The sequence below is a fragment of the Talpa europaea genome (genome assembly GCF_964194135.1).
Source record: "Talpa europaea genome assembly, chromosome: 11".
NCBI lineage: Eukaryota > Metazoa > Chordata > Mammalia > Eulipotyphla > Talpidae > Talpa > Talpa europaea.
In genome coordinates, this window is record NC_140078.1 from 83,319,604 (window position 1) to 83,338,114 (window position 18,511).

Consider the following 18,511-nt stretch of genomic DNA (forward strand, 5'->3'; position numbering starts at 1 on the left):
AATGTGTTTTAGTTTATTTTTTTAAAGATTTATTTATTTATGCATACAAGAGCTAGGGTACAGGCCAGAGATGCGGGGGTAGGAAGGTGAGAGGATCCACCAGAGACAGAATGGGGAACAGAACAGACAGACTGACTGAAATACACTGATGAGGGGAGCAGCGGGTGAGACAGGAGAGGTCTGCTTCGCCATGTGGGTTGCTCTCTGGCCAGCCGGGAATCGAAGTCATGCTTCAGAGGTTGTGGATTGCTTCATAGTGTGGTGCTTAACCCCTTGTGCCACCAGGGAGGCCCACAAAATGTGATTTAATTTGCCTTGAGTGTGACCTGGGCATTGGGACAGTTAATGCTTCCTGGGAGATTCTAATGTACTACAAAATTTTAGATGTGCTACCCTAGGGATTCTTTGGGAAATGATACTTAACTTTGGTCTCCTAGGAAACCTGTATTTCATACAAATGACCAAAAAATTAATCAAGTTTAAGTAATGGATTTGTATCGAGTACTGTGAATTTCTGCTTCTTCCTTAGAAACTTACTTTATATTAAGAACAGGAAAATACAACAGAATATATCCCCAAATGTGAAATCCACTGTAAATAAATAAATTAATACACATTAAAATTTCTTCCCAATTCTATACAGGTTTCATTCTGCAATGGCAAAAAGCAGGAGATTGGTGGAAGGTGGTTGCAGAGGGAAGGGAGAGGTGGAGATGAAGGTCAACCTGGTTGTGAAATGGGGGACTCAACTGAAAACTTTGATTCTAGTTTTATAAATTTCAGAAATACAAACGGTAAATAATAAGAAGGAATAGAGGCTGCTAGCTTCAGAAAGAGCTTTTAACATCCAAGTACAGTGCAATCCTCTTAGCTGTATTTGATACCAGTGGAAAATAAAAGGACCAATTTAGTTACTGTCCTAATTACTAGAGGCTCAAAGGAATGTGCTAGAGAGGCAGATGCTGGTTGACATGGTGTGATATTTATGAGCATCCTGGCCCTTTTAAAAATAGAGCTTTAACTTGTGACATTAATAAGACCTCCCTGAAGTAACCACGTAAAAATGAAGACCAGAAGCCTACCTATAAATCTCTGCTGTTGTGTTTATAAACAACTGTAGTTTCCTCCTTGCCAGACCAAGCAAGAGGGTGGAGCTCTCATTCTGGTGTGGGACCCCTTAATTCAAAAAACATCTCTTGGTAACTAACTGTCATGGAACCATCCTGGGCTGGGCAGGTTCATGGTAGCTTTCAGCAAATGGAAAAGAATCTTGGAACACTTGATAGTTTTACGGGCCTTTCATGATGAAGCAGGGGACCAGGTGCATATGCAAACCAGCAGGCAGTCAGGCAGGAAGGCAGGTAACAACCCACCTCCTAGATACCCCATGATCTCCACCATGATCTTTCTCTCCCAAGCCTCCTTACAGATACTCTAATCCTGTGCTCACACTTCTTTTTTTTTTTTAGTTTTATTTATGCATGTAAGAGCTGGAGGTGTATGTGTGGGGTGAGGGGTGAGAGGATTCACCAGAGACAGTGTGGGGAGCAGAACAGGCGGATCTACTGAAATACACTGCTGAGGGGAGCAGTGAGCGAGACAGGAGAAGTCTGCTGTGCCATGTGGGTAGCTCCCTGGCTCGGGATCAAAATTGTGCTGCAGTGGCTGCAGATAGCTTCATAGTGCTGAGACTTGACCCTTTGCACCACCAGGGAGGCCCCTATTCTCATACTACTTAATATGGGTGTCTACAATTACAAATTACAGGTGCGAGCACCACATGCTAGTGTTCCCAAGAACCTTTTGCAATAACGTGATATAATATGTGGGGGGAGAAAACTAAGCTGTAGGTGGTAGCTGGAGAGGCTGGCCATGGGAGGTGAAAAAGCCTGAGTTACTCCATTTTCCTCACACTCACTACGCTACATTGTGCCAACTGATTTGATTTCATTTTCCTAGAAATTTTAAATACATTACAAGTCACGAATCCCAATAGTTTTGAGTAGTGATTTATCGACTCACTGAGGGACACACTTTCCTCATATTCCAACCTGAGTCAAAGTCTGTATATCTTTAAAACAAAACATGCTGATGGAAAGAATTATACTAGGCAATAACAACCTATATTAAAATTCTGGAAGGAAAGAGTCTGAATAATAAAGGATAATTAACACTCTATAGCAGGTTCTAGAAAGTTATTCATTCAATATCAGCTAGAATTTCATGTCCTCATTAATGTTATATGAAACAACATTGGACAAAATGATGATGAGTGCACTCATATTATTTGAGGGCCCAATTTCATTATATATCAGTTGCTTTAAGTCAATTTCCAGGGATTATCTATGACTTTAAGTGAGGACTTACTTTGCTTCTAGTCCATTGTTAGTTTAATTTCCTCCACTGTATTAATTAGTTTAGCTTTCCCTTTATACACCTGTAATCAGCTGACATGCTTACAGCAGTGGCTTCTGGACTTGATTGTGTATCAGAATCATCCCCAAAACTTTTGGAAAACAAAAAAGATATTGCTAGGCCTATGCTGGTTTTGGATTTAGTGGTCTGGTATAGACCTGAGATTGTATTTCTAGCACACTCTCTGGAGGTACTGATGCTCCTTGTCTAAGAATTTGAGAACCAAAACCTTGAGAGCTGAAAATGCTAAGCCAGAAATTTGGGGTCTTAGAAGTAAGTAGAATTAAGCATCTACTATGACTATTTTAATATCTCATCTATTTCTTCCCATATCTATGATAGGTACTATCTTTTTTGTTGTTTTTTAAATTTACTAATGAAAAGGCAGCTCCAGAGAGGTCACAAAGAGGGTATATGAAGAGCTGGGATTTAAAGGCTGACACTTTTCAGGCACTGGGAGAGGATGAGGAAATTCTGCTACCAAGTTGTCAAGTTCTCTGTTCTTCTCATTCTGTCTGGTCTCTGATAGCAGACAATGGTAAAGAGGAGGTGATGAAGGAAACCCACTGCAGGAATAAACACAAAAACTGCCCTTCCACAAGCTTTAATAAGAATGCATTGGTAGTTTTACTTGAGTTAATACTCATTTTCTTAAACATATATATTAGTGATTATAGAAAAAGGCCTGTGAAGCTGATATGCTTTGCTTTAACTGAGTGGCTGTATTCTACTCATGATGAGATTCCTAAAGAAAGGCAAATTAAAACCACATTGAGATACCACTTTACACCAGTAAGAATGGCACATATGAACAAAACAAGCAACAACAAATGTTGGCGAGGATGTGGTGAAAAAGGAACTCTCCTACATTGCTGATGGGAGTGCAAACTGGTCCAAACACTATGGAAAGCTGTCTGGAGGTTCCTCAGTCTACTAAAAATGGATCTACCATACGATCCGGCAATTCCACTCCTAGGAATCTACCCAAAGGATACAAAAACATTGATTAAAGACCACCTGTACCCCTATGTTTGTTGCAGCACTATTTACAACAGGTAAAACCTGGAAAAAATCCAAATGCCCAAAAATAGATGACTGGATCAAGAAAATGTGGCACGTATACACAATGGAATATTATTCAGCAATCAAAAAAGATAAACTCATGCCATTCACAGCAACGTGGATGGAACTAGAAGGAATTATACTCAGTGAAATAAGCCAGAAGGAAAAAGAAAAATATCGGATGGTTTCACTTATAGCAGAAATATAGGGGAACCAAATAAGACATCAGTGTAAAAAGTAATAACAGTACAAAACAGACAATTATAAATCAGACAAATACTGCAGGGGAGGAGGAGGGAGAGGGATCAGAGGGAGGGAGGGAGGAGCACAGGGGACTGAGGTGATGGTGCACGGGTGCACTGGTGAAGGAAACTCTATGGGGACTTCACCTGAGGGGGTGGGGGGAAGCAAATATTGTTTGAAAATGAACAATGATGTAAAAAAATTAAAAATAATATAAAAAATGAAAGGAAAAAAAGAAAAAAAAGAAAGGTATTTTAGGGCCTCCCTGGTGGCCTAGGGTTAAGTCTTATCACTACCACTGCTGCGCCTGACCTGAGTTCAATCCCCAGCTATGGAGTTAACCCATATGGCACAGAAGACCTCTCCTGTTTTGCCCGCTGCTCCCCTCAGCAATGTATTTTGGTAAATCTGTCTTTTCTGCTCCCTACTCTGTCTCTGTTGATTCCTCTTACCCCCTGTACCTCTGTCCAATACCCCAGTTCTTCTACGCAGTGAAAAAGAACAAAAAGAAAGGTATTTTAGACACTGGAATTTATACACACACATGATCTTTAGCACTACAAGGAATTAGTTCTTCAAATGAACTTGTAGTCTAAGTGGCTTGGGCGATAGATATAAACACCAGTGGTGTGAGTTTTAATCAAACAGACATATTATAAAGTATAAGCTAAGGGCAAAATATCAATTGAATTTAGGGGATTAAAAAAGAAACCCTCAAGTCTTGCCTGAGCTAGCCAAGTTCAAGACCATCAATCAAATATAATTTCCTAAAGGAATGAAAATAATAGGGGACTTTTATCTCATGAATGCTAAAGGAATAATAATACAATCCCAACAGAATGGCTGCTTATTTTACATTTATATCCAGTTTTATAGTGAGAAAAATCAAGGGGAAAACATCTCTTTGAGAACAACGAATTTAAGAAACTAAAATCCATGGACAGGAACAATCAAAAAGAAAGGTTTTCAAAAGAGTAATTGATATTTTATCCCTCAGAATACTGTTAATCTGCAAAAATTTTCAATGTCATTTAGAAAACATTTGTTAAATTTCTTACAGGCTGTCAGGGTATATTAAAACAAAATAAAATGAGAAGAGGGAGAGAGCACAAATGTTCCTACTGGATGAAAGGATTTCTTATTTGATCATGGTTGAAAATCCTATTTAAGGGAAACCAGCCCTATGTCCACTGGCTCGCTGGCTTTCTTCAGTAAGCTTTCAATATAATAGTGCGTCACTAATGGATTGGGTATGGTGCTTTTCCATTTCATTAATGAAAAAGAGCTAAAGGCCATTACTTGTCCTGATTACCAATCACAATGATGGTGGGGCACCTGGATGCATGTATTCTAGAGAATCTGCAAAAGGCTATTGAAATCTGACACAGGGTATTGAAAACTTGATTTAAACAATGAGGCCAAGATTCTATGTCATGGGGACCAATGTGCTTGTAGCCAGATGCATGTGAAGGGTCTGGCAATGAGAAGGTTAGTTCTCAAAAGGTCACTCTGGGAAATCAATTAAAATGATGTTAGTAAGGTAAGTGATTATGATGGTTATCCAGGGAAAACAATTAACAACATGAAACCTTACACTGGCATTGCTAATTGGCAGCGATAATTCTAACAGACATATTGTGGGTTTTCACCAATATTGTAAATTATTTCATGTAAGAATCTGTTTCTAATACCTACTTTTTCCAGATATTTTCACTCTTTTTTCTTCTTTCTTGTTGGAATTTTTTGTCTATCCCCCTCCCTGTCTACATTTACTTGTTCATTCATATTTCTAAACTTCTTGGCTAGTCGCAGTCTAATTTTTTTGAAGTTAAGTATAGGATTATATAAAAGGTTTGTTCAGCAAATTAGCATTTTACATACAGGCATCATTCATTCAATCAGCAAATATTTATGAAACACCTATCGTGATGCTACTGGGTAGTAGGGAAATTAGGCAAATATGAGTAAGCCCTGCTCTAAAGGAGTTTATAGTCTTGACTCTAGATGGCCAGAAATATAGTTAAAAAGAAAATGATGATTCTGTGTACTACATGTAGTGATGAAGATACTCCCAGGTACCTAAGAAGGCAAGAAAAAGTGGTAACCCTAAATGAAGACATTAAGGATGAGGGAGAATTCCAAGAGAAGAAAACATCTAGAAAAGCCTTGTAAAACAAATCAGCATCAGCCAGTTCAAGAAGAGCGGAAACATATCCAAGTCAGAAGTTTTGCTCATAGTTATCATATTCCCACTTATGTGAAGATCCTGGTGGCTTGGCCTATCCTGAGAACTTAAAGTAGTTCATGATGCCTGCAACACAGATGTAGTAAGATCTGTCTTGGAGAAGTGCCGTGGGATCATGCAGGGCCTGGTAGCTTAGGCTAAGGGCTGAAGATGACATTTTGAAGGCCATGGAAGGATTTGCCACAGGCTTATTTTAGAAAGATGGCTCCGGTGGCTATAGAGAAATGGAATGCAGTGGGTTAAGGCTTGAATCGGCAAGACCAATCAAATGGATGTTGTGCTAATCCATCAGTAGATGACAGCTGCCTAAAGTAATTTTTTTTTTTTTTGCGGGGGGCTTGTATTAAATTCAGACATCAGACTGGCTTAGTAATGCCGCCACGTTTATTTAAAGTAAAAGTCAGCATTGCTGTCTCAAAGACTATGAGTTCATATTCAAAGGCATTTATCTTCATCAAAAACGTGAGTTTTAATACCACAAGGGGTAAGAGGAATAGCACAGTCCTTGGCCTCTATATATCCAGGGATGCAAAACCTCAAAATGTTGGGTGGGGCAGGGTGTGGTGAGGCAAGCACAGTCACGTATATCAACAGGTAGCATACAGCAGGTGCTCCCAGAGGATTTTCAAAGTGAAAATGACATCACATCTGTGAAAATCAGGATGAGCTTCATGGAAGAAAGAGACCATTAGAAATATGTAAGAGTTGACTAGCAGAAACTGCAGGTGTGGAAGGAGAGAAATTCCAGGCAGAAAGTCAGCATGATACAGACAAGAAAATAAGTGCCCATAGGTAAACACATCCTCCGGGTAATTATGCCCAGTGAACGCATGGACTTTGGAGGAGGACTCTAAGACAAAACAAAAGAATTGGAGAGAAGCTTGAGGATTACACTGTGGCAGGCTCAGACACGAGGCTGATGAGTGCTTCTTACTTCTTGCAGCTTTGAGTTAAGGCCCTTAACTGGGAAAATAATACATTAGGAATCTCTGTTTAGAGACTCTAATTATAGCTCTCCAAAAGGATTTAAGGCAGTTTCCAAAATTATATAAAATATAGTATCAAATAAGAGTAAAATAAAATGAGGCAAAGGGAAAGAAAGATGAAGTCGGAAAGGTTAATAAAGTAAATACCATTACAATTTATCAGAGTTACTTAGCCATGAGTCGCACAATTCACAGTGTCCATTAGGTAAGAAAATAAACCAGATGCATTGAAGAATAATGCCCATTGTGGAGGCAAAAGACATTCTCTCAGGGGTAGGAGAGGAGCAGATGCTGTAGTCTGATGAACGGCAGCTTGAAAGTAAGCAAAGCAAGTTGATAAGGGCACTCTGTTACCATGCCCTTCAAACATAAGTGAATGGCATTGTGCCAAGTCATGGGGGAGTTATTTTCCAGGGGGGTCATTTGGACACAGTTATCCAGGTAAGACAGCTTTCTCAGCTTAATCAGGGATATCATTTAGAATAAACAGAGAGGACAGATGCACTGCATATTATCAAAATATTCTTCTGTAAATATCATTTTTTCTTAGCTAAGGTTTTGGAAGAAATCAGTGGCAGTGACTTTGGAATACAGCTTGACAAGGACTTGGAATGTAGCTTTCTTTGCTGCTGGTTACACACAGGCCCCTGTGTTTTAACCATCAGCTGAACTTGGCATTGGAGAAATAGTATCACATTAAAAAAGCTAAGAAGAATTTAAGAAAAACCACTTACTCCACCCAAAATGAACCCTCCTCTCTTTGGAGGTTAGCTGCAGGAAAGATTCTTCTCTGAAAAATTTTAGATCTGCTCTCATACAGAGACTAGTGAGCAATCATCATGCTGTGGTTCTACATTATGACAGTTTTACCACCCACCTCACTGTAGAACAATCCCTGCAAGCCACCCACAGCTTTGAGAAATGTAACATTTCTGATATATTCTGGTATGCAAGTATGCAAGTTTGAGGGCTGCTATTAGAAAAGATGACTTTAAATTCAGAGATTGCCTCTTTCTGGCAGTAATCAAAAGGTAGAAATAATTATCTACAAGGGTAACTCCCAATTGCTATATTAAGTTTAAAACATAGTTTAAATAAAGTTTAAAAAATGTTAATCTCAAAATTCAGGCATTATTGTGAAGGCTTACTAAGAAAAGGAAAGTCCAAGTGTTGACACTGGGAATATTGCAATAATAAAATTAAAAGGTAACAAGGATCTGACTTGGTCTGCCTAATAGAATGAAATGAGATTTAAAACACATTGTAGAAGCCAAATTTAAATGAAAAGGAAACTTACATGTGGGGTACAGTGAGCCTAAAATATCTGAGGTTTTTAAGCACAGTTGACTGGAAGAAAAATGATCTGCCAATTTATAGGAGATTTTCTATGCAAGCTCAGTTGAATATTAAAACACATGGTTCTCACCCATAAAGAGGAGCTATACTCCAAACCACTGTCAAACAACATAAGAATCCTAAACTTATAGCTTCAACTAGCTTTCAAAATCTTGCTTTAGAGAAATATTTTAGGTTTACTTGAACCTTATGGAAATCTACGGAAGAAGCTGGATTGGTAGGGAAGTTAATGAGGCTTAAATTGAGACTATGAAGTTTGAACTTGCAATGGGCCACCCAAGGGCAGTGGGAAAGGATGGAAACATCTAGGAAACACTAGTTTGGTGTGCAAAGAGAAAACAGGGTCAACAAAATAGATTTGGAGGGCATCTATATGTCAGCTACAGCAGAGGAAGCAGGATGAAGAAAAGCAAACAGCCCAAGACTGGGACCTTGAGGCATGAGAGAAAGGATCTATATCTATTCTTAAGCACAGAAAAAGTCACCAATGGATCATTATATACTGAGGAAAGTGCATGTGGGATAGAGAGTAATCAATGCTATAAGACAATAAAAAGGTTAAGACGGATGAAATCAAGAACGTAAAAGGAAGGGTTAATATTGACAAAGAGAGGGCCAGGACTTCACAAAATAATAGAGGGCAGGTAGAGGAAGGATGAAGATATAAATGTGCCCATCTTCACATAATAAAGGAGAAAGCCATTTTCTGAGCAAAAAAGAAGGGCTTGTTTTTGGAATTTGAGAAAGTAAAAAAGCACAAGGCAGTCAAAGGAGCAGAAATATGAGTGAGGTCCAGTTGAGTTTACAAAGAATCAATCTGTAGAGGCAGCAGAACCTTCCTTACAGGCTGGCTGTGATAATTAAATGCAACAAAACAATCTATATACAACATGTAGCACAGCACCACAAACACAGTTTTCTTCGTGTATGTAAATTCATCTCTGCATTGACAGTATCATTCACGTACACTAGGTGCATGTGATAAATAAGACACATTTGAACCGATCTCATGCTTGCTTTTACATTTTTATCAAGGCCATTCAATATGTTCCGTTATATTTTTGTGAGGCAATATTAAAATTAGATAAGAAAGAACTTGTGTAGATCTTTCAGTTAGTGGCAGCTATTAGCAAGGTCATGGCATTCCCAATTCAACAATTTTAAAAGATTATCAACAAATCAGACAAGAACACTCAATGACTATGGGGGATAAAGGAAAGAGACAAGGACATTCAACAAAGCTAAAAAACAATGAAGCAGCTCCTTTTTCTGTCTGATGTGACTACAGCTTCTTTATCAATGGCAACTGTATCTCTACTTCAGTCCTCTCATCAGCTGGACTTATTAAGAGTTCTCTTAATCATTCACGCTTTCCGCACTTCCTGATAGTACCCAGTGCAGAATAAACCTTCACTCACTTCTGCAGTCCCTTCATGCTAAAGGAGCTCAAATTCTATAACAATCCCCTTCAAACTTCATCCTCTGAGAAGCTCCATGGCACACCTCATATAACTTCTGTTCTGAAAGTTATCAATGGAAAACCCAACTTCGCTTGACTCTCACTGGTTTCTGTTCCTGTATGGGGACTAGACTTTAACCTTTAGACCTTTTGTATCTCAAGGAATTTTTTGGCCCCCCACTCCACATATTTTACTTGCTAAAGTAACTACTCAATTATGAAAGTCCCTTTTCTGAATCAAGAGGCCTGCATTTTCCCAGCATTAATTCTTTTGGGCAGATTGCTGGACTAACAGCAGGCACATAAAATAATTAAATTTATGTCTTATCAGGGCCTGCCATCCATTACACTGAATCCAACATGGTTTTGCTGCCAACTGAAATATGTTCATTGCATGTTAATTTAAGGTCTAAAATCTTTTGGTCTAAAATCATTGGTCTAAAATCTTTTCGACATTTTGTCTTCCATTTTGACGGAAACTTGATGGGCAGTGATTATAGTTTTAATATGTAGTATTAAGGTGAAGTAGTTGATGGTTTTTCCATCAATATTTTATCAAAGCTAAATCACCATGAGTGCACCAAAGTGTAGAGTTAGGACAAGTGAAAAAGGATTGGCTTCATGAGAAATAGCATACTATTTATAATATATTTCACAATACTAAAATGAATGAAAGCAGAACAAAAACAGGAGCAATATCTTTGGGTGGCAAAAGCTTTTGTAGAAATAAATATTTTGCAATCTACAATTTGGGAAATAAAATGTTTCCAACAAGAGGGTAATTTATTATATATATGTATATACATGTATAATCTCATATGCATAAATGTTACATATGTTTTTATACATGTAACAAAAATTTTACTATCAACATATAATTGATTTATTACTATCAATATATAATTGCATATGCTCCTTATTTCAAATGTGTTATCTCATTGATAAATCACAAGAAGCTGGAAGTCTCACATTAAATAAATTATGGTGATTTTAGATTGCTTCAAGCACTAAACGAAAAGACAGAATGTAGCAATGAAGTGTGGTTTCAAAATAAAAAAAGTTAAAAGCAGCAGTTAATTGGTTGTAGAGATTTTCCTTCTAGTAGGTGTTATATGGATTCATACAAAATTAAGAGTGACTTCAGACACAGAATTATTCAAAGATTCTATAAAGAGATGTATTTCTTTCAATCCGGGCTTGAATGCTGTAGTATATTAAGATAAAATGAAAATGTTAGAGGCTAACACTAGCCACTACCATCAATATAATAATCACAATCACCACCACCTTCATATGTTTTCCTGGTATATCTCTATGAAGTGTGCCTATATTAATTTTCTGTGCTATTACAATATTTATAAATGTATTTATTACTAAAAGTTGCAACTGAAAGTTGCAAAGGATATTTCAAAAAATTTAGAAAAAAAATTGTAAGCACATATGATAATCATCTTACGCATCCCTGCTAGTGTGTTTTCATGTGCGTATTTGAGGACTCAAAGTCAGTGATTATTCAATTTTGTCATTTGTATTATGAACAATTCAATTTTTCCAATTTGTATTATGAACATTATTTTTCATCTGATAGAATTATAATACTTCAGCCAAATTGAGAAGATATGTAAGTAACTATTTTTATGTTTAGATATTGGGATTGAAATTCCATTTTAATGAGTACTTTGGCATTTGTCATGGCAACTATAGGAGAGTTATACTTCAAAGAAACCCTAAGACACTTTCTTGAGTGTGAGGGAAAGGAAAGGAAGCTCTGATTATTTAATATCTATAATGAGTCAAATACTTACTGGGTTAGAGGTTAGCAATATCTAACCATCTCAATTAATCCCTATATTAGTACTCCTATCAAGGTGCTCGTGCAGATTACCTGCGCTTAAAGAGAAGGGAAAGCAAGTTTTAGAAAATATAGGCAGCTGTCATTATTAAACAATTATTATAGGCAGTGGGACCAGGAATCACAGTATACCTTCTTGACTCAAAGTCTTGCTCAATTATCCTACCGTACTCATGCTATTTAGAGTTAAATGTGTGTGAATGAATAAAAAGAGGGCCTAGTGGAGAATTTTTAGGTGAGATCAACACATAATCACAAACATCCAAGAATTTCTAGTGCACAAACTTCCCTGAGCCCATTAGCATATTTTTTCATGTATTTTTTTTACTGTAGGAATTACAGCTTTTTACTTCCAAGTTGAACTTGTGAAGGGTTTCCAAAATTAAACACTGTATTAAAAAGAACAATGAAAAACACCAGCAAATCAACGAACAGTAGCCAGCAACAGTGCAAACAAGCTACTGGGAACCTTTGTAAGGTACCACATCAGACTCCAACTATTCTGATCACCAAGGCCAAAAGGGAAATAGATGAAGTTATGTATTTCACATTGCCAGTTACTAGAGAAGTATATCAATTCATCCAGAGAGAGAGATACTTCCTAAGGCATTGAACTCAAAGAACAATTGATCATTTGCTGCTTTATATAAGGGGCACTGGGTGAAATCATGGACAATTACTTCCACTGTGGCATCTCAAAAAAGCTAGCAATGCTTGAATCTTCATGTCATACATCATCCCTCAAACAAAGAAGAGGTTAAAACAATAAATTTTAATGCCAAGAAAGCATTTCTATAGGGATGTGCAATCATATGCTTCAGATGTTTTGCTTTCTGATAATCTAATTTAACAGTCTAGAGAAATGTTAGCATCTCTGTCAGGCAGTCGCTCTCAGTATCAGATGTCTCAAGCATGCCTTTGGCAAGTGCTGAATCACAGGCAATTCATGGTTGGATTCTCTGACAGGGACCTCAAGTGCCAGCTTTGTGCTATTGATTAAAAAGGGAACCATGTGCTTTCACACCAGATGTGCTGATTCTTGCACATGCAATTAGCTTCCTTTACAAGCTATTATTGCCTTGAAAGTTTTTTCTCCCTCTGCTGCCATTCTGTAGGCACTGCCCTTTTGTATATGATTGAGGTGCTAAGGGACACCACCAGGCACTGCTGCTGTCCTGTGCTCTAAGCCCAGCTCAGCCCCTTTCTATAAGATCCTGCTCCAAAGAGAGAGCATTTGTGATGCTGTCTTCCTGTGTGATGTGTATGCTGTATCACCAAGTGGAATTTTGCTCTGACCTTGCACAGAAGGGCAATTGACTCAAGATTGCCCGCTGCAGTGTTTGATCTTTAGAAAAAAACAGGAAAGCTTCCCTTTGGCTTCAGAGTGGGAAGTAGAACCCAGTACTCAGAGAAGCAGGGGGAGCAGAAGAACTAGCACTGATAGGTCTAGAATTACTTCAATAGATATCATTAGCCACAACAATACCAGCTTGGGTAGTGTGACAAAGATAACACTTTTACTACAAAGCTATTGGGATGATGTATTTCTAATTTTTTCTGCATATTTTAAAACATGCAGAATTCAAAAAGGCTGCCCTGAGGATATTAAGCAGAATATATTTGATTTTCCTGGTTGATAATCTCCCATTACTGGTACATACAAATAAGTCCCAGAAAACCAATATATGGGCGAGAATATGAAACACATAAATATACTTAGCGTTGTAATACTTCCGTACTACACTCAATTGTGCTGTCCACACTAAAACACTAACAAATGTTTCTCTCAACCTCTGTCTCAATCTCTCCAATCTCTGCCTTTCTCATATTTCATCTATTTGTCTTTCATGAAATTAAAAAAAAAACAATAAAATGCTGAATTTAAAGAAAAGGCACTTTATGTTTATTATAAAGATTGCCAGTAATGAGATTTAATGGGGAATAATTATGAAAATAAAGTGAGTCCAGCAGGGAGGGAGATGCTGTAGTGCACAGACCAAATCCAGTTTGCTGCCTGCTTTTGAAAATAGGCTTATCCACTTACACACTCTCTATGGCTGCTTTCCCTAGAAGGCAGAGTTGAGTAGAGCTGACATAAACCCTAAGGCCAGCAAAGACTAAATTATTTACTATCTGAAACTTTACAGAAAAAACATGTTGGCAGAAGGCATAGGAATTTGTACCCTCCTATCCCTCCCCACCCACTCCTGCCAAATTGGGCTAAATAACAGTGATGTTTATATAGAATAACTATCTACTTGCTGGAGTGCCCTTTAGTCATCAGTCACTTGAATAGAACAATATAAAATGTAGTTCCATAGGTAAATTCTTTATGATATCACTTTTGTAATTTATAGAACATTATAAGTGCACCAGCAGGACACAATCACTCAGCGTGCACATACCTATTTGTCAAATAATTGTACAAATGTGATGTGCAAAGTCCTATTTGGCAGGCTGTCCTAAAACACTGTTATGTCAGAGTTCTTTATCACCTTGTCTTCATCATTTTTTTTTTTAAACTATTTATACAAGAGCTTGGGGTGCAGGTCAGAGGTACAGGAGGGTGAGAGAATTCAACAGAGACAGAGTGGGGAGCAGAACAGGCAGATGGACCAAACACACTGCTGAGGGGAGCAGTGGGCAAGTCAGGAGAAGTCTTCCCTGCCATGTGGGTTTCTCCCTGGCCAGCCGGGAATTGAACCGGCGCTGCAGAAGCTGCGGACAGCTTCATAGCACTGCGCTCAACCGCTGAGCCATCAGGGAGGCACTATCACCTTGTCTCCTGTTGTTAGATTCTGCATTCTTTGAAGGCAAGGACTACATCTTCAATTCTCTCTCATCTAACTGTGGTTCCTTGTAGCATTATGGGAGCTCAGTACATATTGGTTAAATGAATGAATAAGTGAAACAAAATCTCCCTTATTAGAATTTATTGAAAATAAAAATCAATTCATTAGTACATTTAAACAATTGTAGTTTTGTATCAAAGTAGTTGCATAGTATTCGAGCAAAGAATTGAAACTGATTTCGTATGTGGCTTATGGGAACACTTACAACTCTGTGTCAGATCTTTTACAGTAAATGCAATTTAATGGCTAATCGTTGCTAATTGAAGGTACTAATGGACCTAACTTTTAATTAAGAGATGGAAATAATTTATAATTAGCTCATGGTATCTATGAAAACAAATTCTGTTTAGAGTTTGAAAAGTGGTTTTGTTCTTAGAAATAGATTTAACACTGTCCTCTGCCCTCCAACAACATGGGATTGTTTTATTAAGTAATTTCCACTCTAAGAAGAAGCAGTATAGAGATAAACATCAACCAAATCTTTGGTAGCATATCATCAATTCTTAATTAATGAGGTTTACCAGTGCAAACAGAAAGCAAAGAGGAAAATTTGCATACTATTTCAACAATTAGTTTGCCTTAGTCTTTTGGCATGAAACCTGCAAGAGACTTCATTCTTAGAGCATAACTCCCTGGCTGGAAGCCTGACCCTGACAATAGAGAGGATAATTCTGACTTCAGGCCTGTCCTTGAAATGTTCTAGATGAGGTACAACAGAGACTTTGACAAGGAGGGGTGACTCCAGTGAAATAAATCAAAGTCTCTCATTTCCCAATTTAGCCACTTTCTTTTGGGTTTCACTCTTCTAACCTTAGATCTATTTTCCCTTGGTATTATTACTTTTTAAGTGTATTTACCTTTTTGCTAATTAGTTGAGACTTTTCCTAAGCAAAGTAACTCTTGAGTCATGTGTTTGATGAACTGATTCCTGGTTATTCCCATTCACAGCAATGTACCTCTGTAGCTGCTGAATAAATAGTGTGGGTCACTATACTTATAAAACCACTTTAAGTGTTATGGTGATACACAAATCACACCTTAAAAAACACTGCTTTGATACATTTTCTTGCATTTAATTCTCAAAATCCACATGTTCTGAAGAGAACTTTCTTTTTAAAAATTCTGAGAAGTCTCTGAAACAATCTCCAGAAATACATTCTAGTGGTGATCCCCTATATTGGGGTTGTTCTTTCTGATAATTAGACCATGTCTAACTAATAGCAAAAGCCAAATAAATAAAACAAAACAAAGTCCAGATATACACAAATATCCCCACTGAAGTAGCACTTAAAGTGTTCATATTGCTTGATTTTCTTAATTTCAGCCTCTTTCCTGCCTAATTTGATGCTCCTTCTTCATTTAGATCCCAGCAAGTGACTCCTCAAGCCAGAGTCCTTAGGAACTTAAGAACAACCTTTAACTCTTTTCTCTCATTCTGTCTTGACATCCAATTCATTACCAAGCCCTGTATATTCTGTCTCCTTAATATGTCACAAATTTGCCAACTCTCCATTATCATCTCCAACAACTGGAACACATACCTCTTTGATTTTGTGCTTGGGTTCTTGAGTTCCTGATTTCTGGTCCCCTTTTTTTTTCTAGTTTTGTCTCTCTCTCTATCCAGAGCGATCATGTCATTCTCCAACTTAAAATCTTTTAGTGAATATCTAGTGCCACTGGGATCAAGTTCAAGGTATTGCATCTGGTAATATTGCTACAGCTTACTTCTCCAGGTGCAATGTTTCTATTCATAATCTCTAGATGGTTTCCTGCCCTGTTGAACCATATGTTGAACCAAATCCTTGAATTTGCCCTGCTCTGCTAGCGATCTTTCATTGTCTGAAACTCTCCTCCTCCAACTTATTTTTCACTTTGTTAATTCCCATGTGTCCTGATGTCTCTGTTTGAGATTTCTTACACTTTTCTGACTTCTATTGTAAGTTCATAGTTCTATCCTTGTACTACCACAGCATCTTGTAACAATGATGGCTAGAATAGTTGTTGCTAACAACACTTGCACCCTTATTTTATGCCAGAATCTATTCTAATTTGGTTGTATGTTTTAACACATCTAATGCTCACAACTCAGTGAGCTAATTATTATTTTCCCCGAGAAGTAAGCTAAGCTAGAGAGAAGTAATTTTCCCAAGTCACAACTAATAAGTGACACAAATTTTTATGCAGGCATCTGATTGAAGAGTTTACAAACTTAAACATCATATATTTGTTCATATGGAAGCACATATGGCACTATGTTATAATAACCTATTTATATCTAACTTGCTAATTTGATCTCAGGTTTCTAAGGAGCAATGCACCCCCAGGACCTTATTGAATTATTGAGTAGACACCTTTTCTTGAACAAAGATGCCATATGTCAAACAAAGTAAGTGTCCTTCTGGGGGAGGGTCCCATATTTTGAATGAAACAGACAAGTTAAGATGAGACAAGTCATACTCTTTGGGGGAAGAGAAGCAATATTTTAATGAATGGTAATTTATAGAACTTGGTAATTTATAGAAGCAATAGATATTTTAATTAATGGTAATTTATAGAACTCTGTGAAAACCAATGTGACTTCACTTCTGAAGACTAACTCATTGTTTCTCAATTGAACTTCTAAGACCTCATGAACATAACTAAACAAATCCGCAAGACATGACAAAAGGATTACCCTTTAGATACTGGATTAAGCAAATGGGGTGGCCAAGAACATATTGTTCTGAGCTTGAAAGCCACCATCCAGTTGCCAGACTCTCCTGTGCCACAGGCTCTTTCATTCTATTTCTGGCCTTTATCCCTTGCTGTTTCTCCAATGCCCTTCTGGGTTTGGATTTTATGTCCTCATATTCTGACATTTCAAAGATCAAAGAGTCCAAAGCTCTTTAGGCTGCCAATAGTTTATTTAGTTTAAGAAATCAACAAAAATAAAAAAAATGTAAATATATCATGCCAAATTTTCTCTTCGCAAGAAACCAAAATTCAAAATTAAGATGAAAGCACAAAATCTGTGCAGCTCAAAAGTCACCTTTTCACATTCATATCCCCTATTACAGACTGCAGCACTAAAATTTGTAAGACAAATATCACAATTTAAAATCCTCAAGACACTAATGTATTCTTAAATCACCTCTGCCACTTTGTTGTACAAGTGGAACATAGAGAGCTTCAATTTCAATATCCAAAATACCACTTTTGGAGCAAATCTGAAGTTTTTGATTCATTCAGCAAACAATTTGTTGAGCACCTACTATGTTGAGACACTATGCTGGGTGCTGAGCAAGCAAAATGGGATGATTTTCTGATTGTAGAAGAAATTTGGTCTCTAAAGCAGTGCTTCTCAAACTATTTTTTCTTAATCTGTGTCCTCCATAGATAAACATAATTATCCTTCTCCACTTCCCAGAAATTCTGAAGAACCTCTCTGACACTGAGCATCCTGATACACAGAACATAGACTCTATTTTCTGCGTATCCTTCACAGATCAAATGTCTTCGAGTTTTTCCTTTTTATATTTCAAAAGCAATGTATTTGTTTATTTTATACATAAAACTGAATTGCAATATTAAAATATAATTTTCTTACTTTCATCCATCTGATCCTCCCTTACCCAGCAACTGAAATTCCAATTCCCTTCCCCCATCCCTGTTGAGAATCACTGCTTTAAAGAGTTTTGGAGAAAACCAGGCAACCTCCATCTCTCCCCTCCAATCAAATCTTAAAGGAATTAGAATTTTCCTACCTGACACAACAGCTGGTGGAGTATCATAATCCTGTCTTGGGACTGAATCTTTGAATGAAAAGAGCATGAGAAAGAATGCAATGAAGTACAAAAGAAAATAAAATAGAATCTTAGTTCTAACATGTGGAAGTACCCACTGCATATCATAAGGTCTCCTAGACCTCCATCAAACAAGGCACTGGGACCCGTACTTTACAATTGATACAATGGTGCCCATTCCCACCCACTGTCCATGTTGTTCAACCCCATGTGACCTGCTGGGACAGTTCGGTCTGTCCCAGAACATTGTTATCTTCCT

General features: G+C 37.5%; 1 protein-coding gene across 6 annotated transcripts in view; it reads right to left on the reverse strand.

Moving 5' to 3' along the window:
- Positions 1-18,511, reverse strand: part of RBMS3 (RNA binding motif single stranded interacting protein 3) — a gene marked incomplete at both ends in the record, with an annotated part of 625,037 nt that overhangs the window by 21,931 nt on the left and 584,595 nt on the right. For 4 of the 6 annotated variants that reach the window (XM_084247514.1, XM_084247510.1, XM_084247513.1 and 1 more), the window contains one exon: positions 18,214-18,261. The exons of the other annotated variants lie outside the window; for them this stretch is intronic. In XM_084247514.1, the coding sequence (XP_084103640.1) occupies positions 18,214-18,261 (48 nt within the window). The remainder of the gene's footprint in view (positions 1-18,213; positions 18,262-18,511) is intronic. 6 annotated transcript variants of the gene reach the window in all.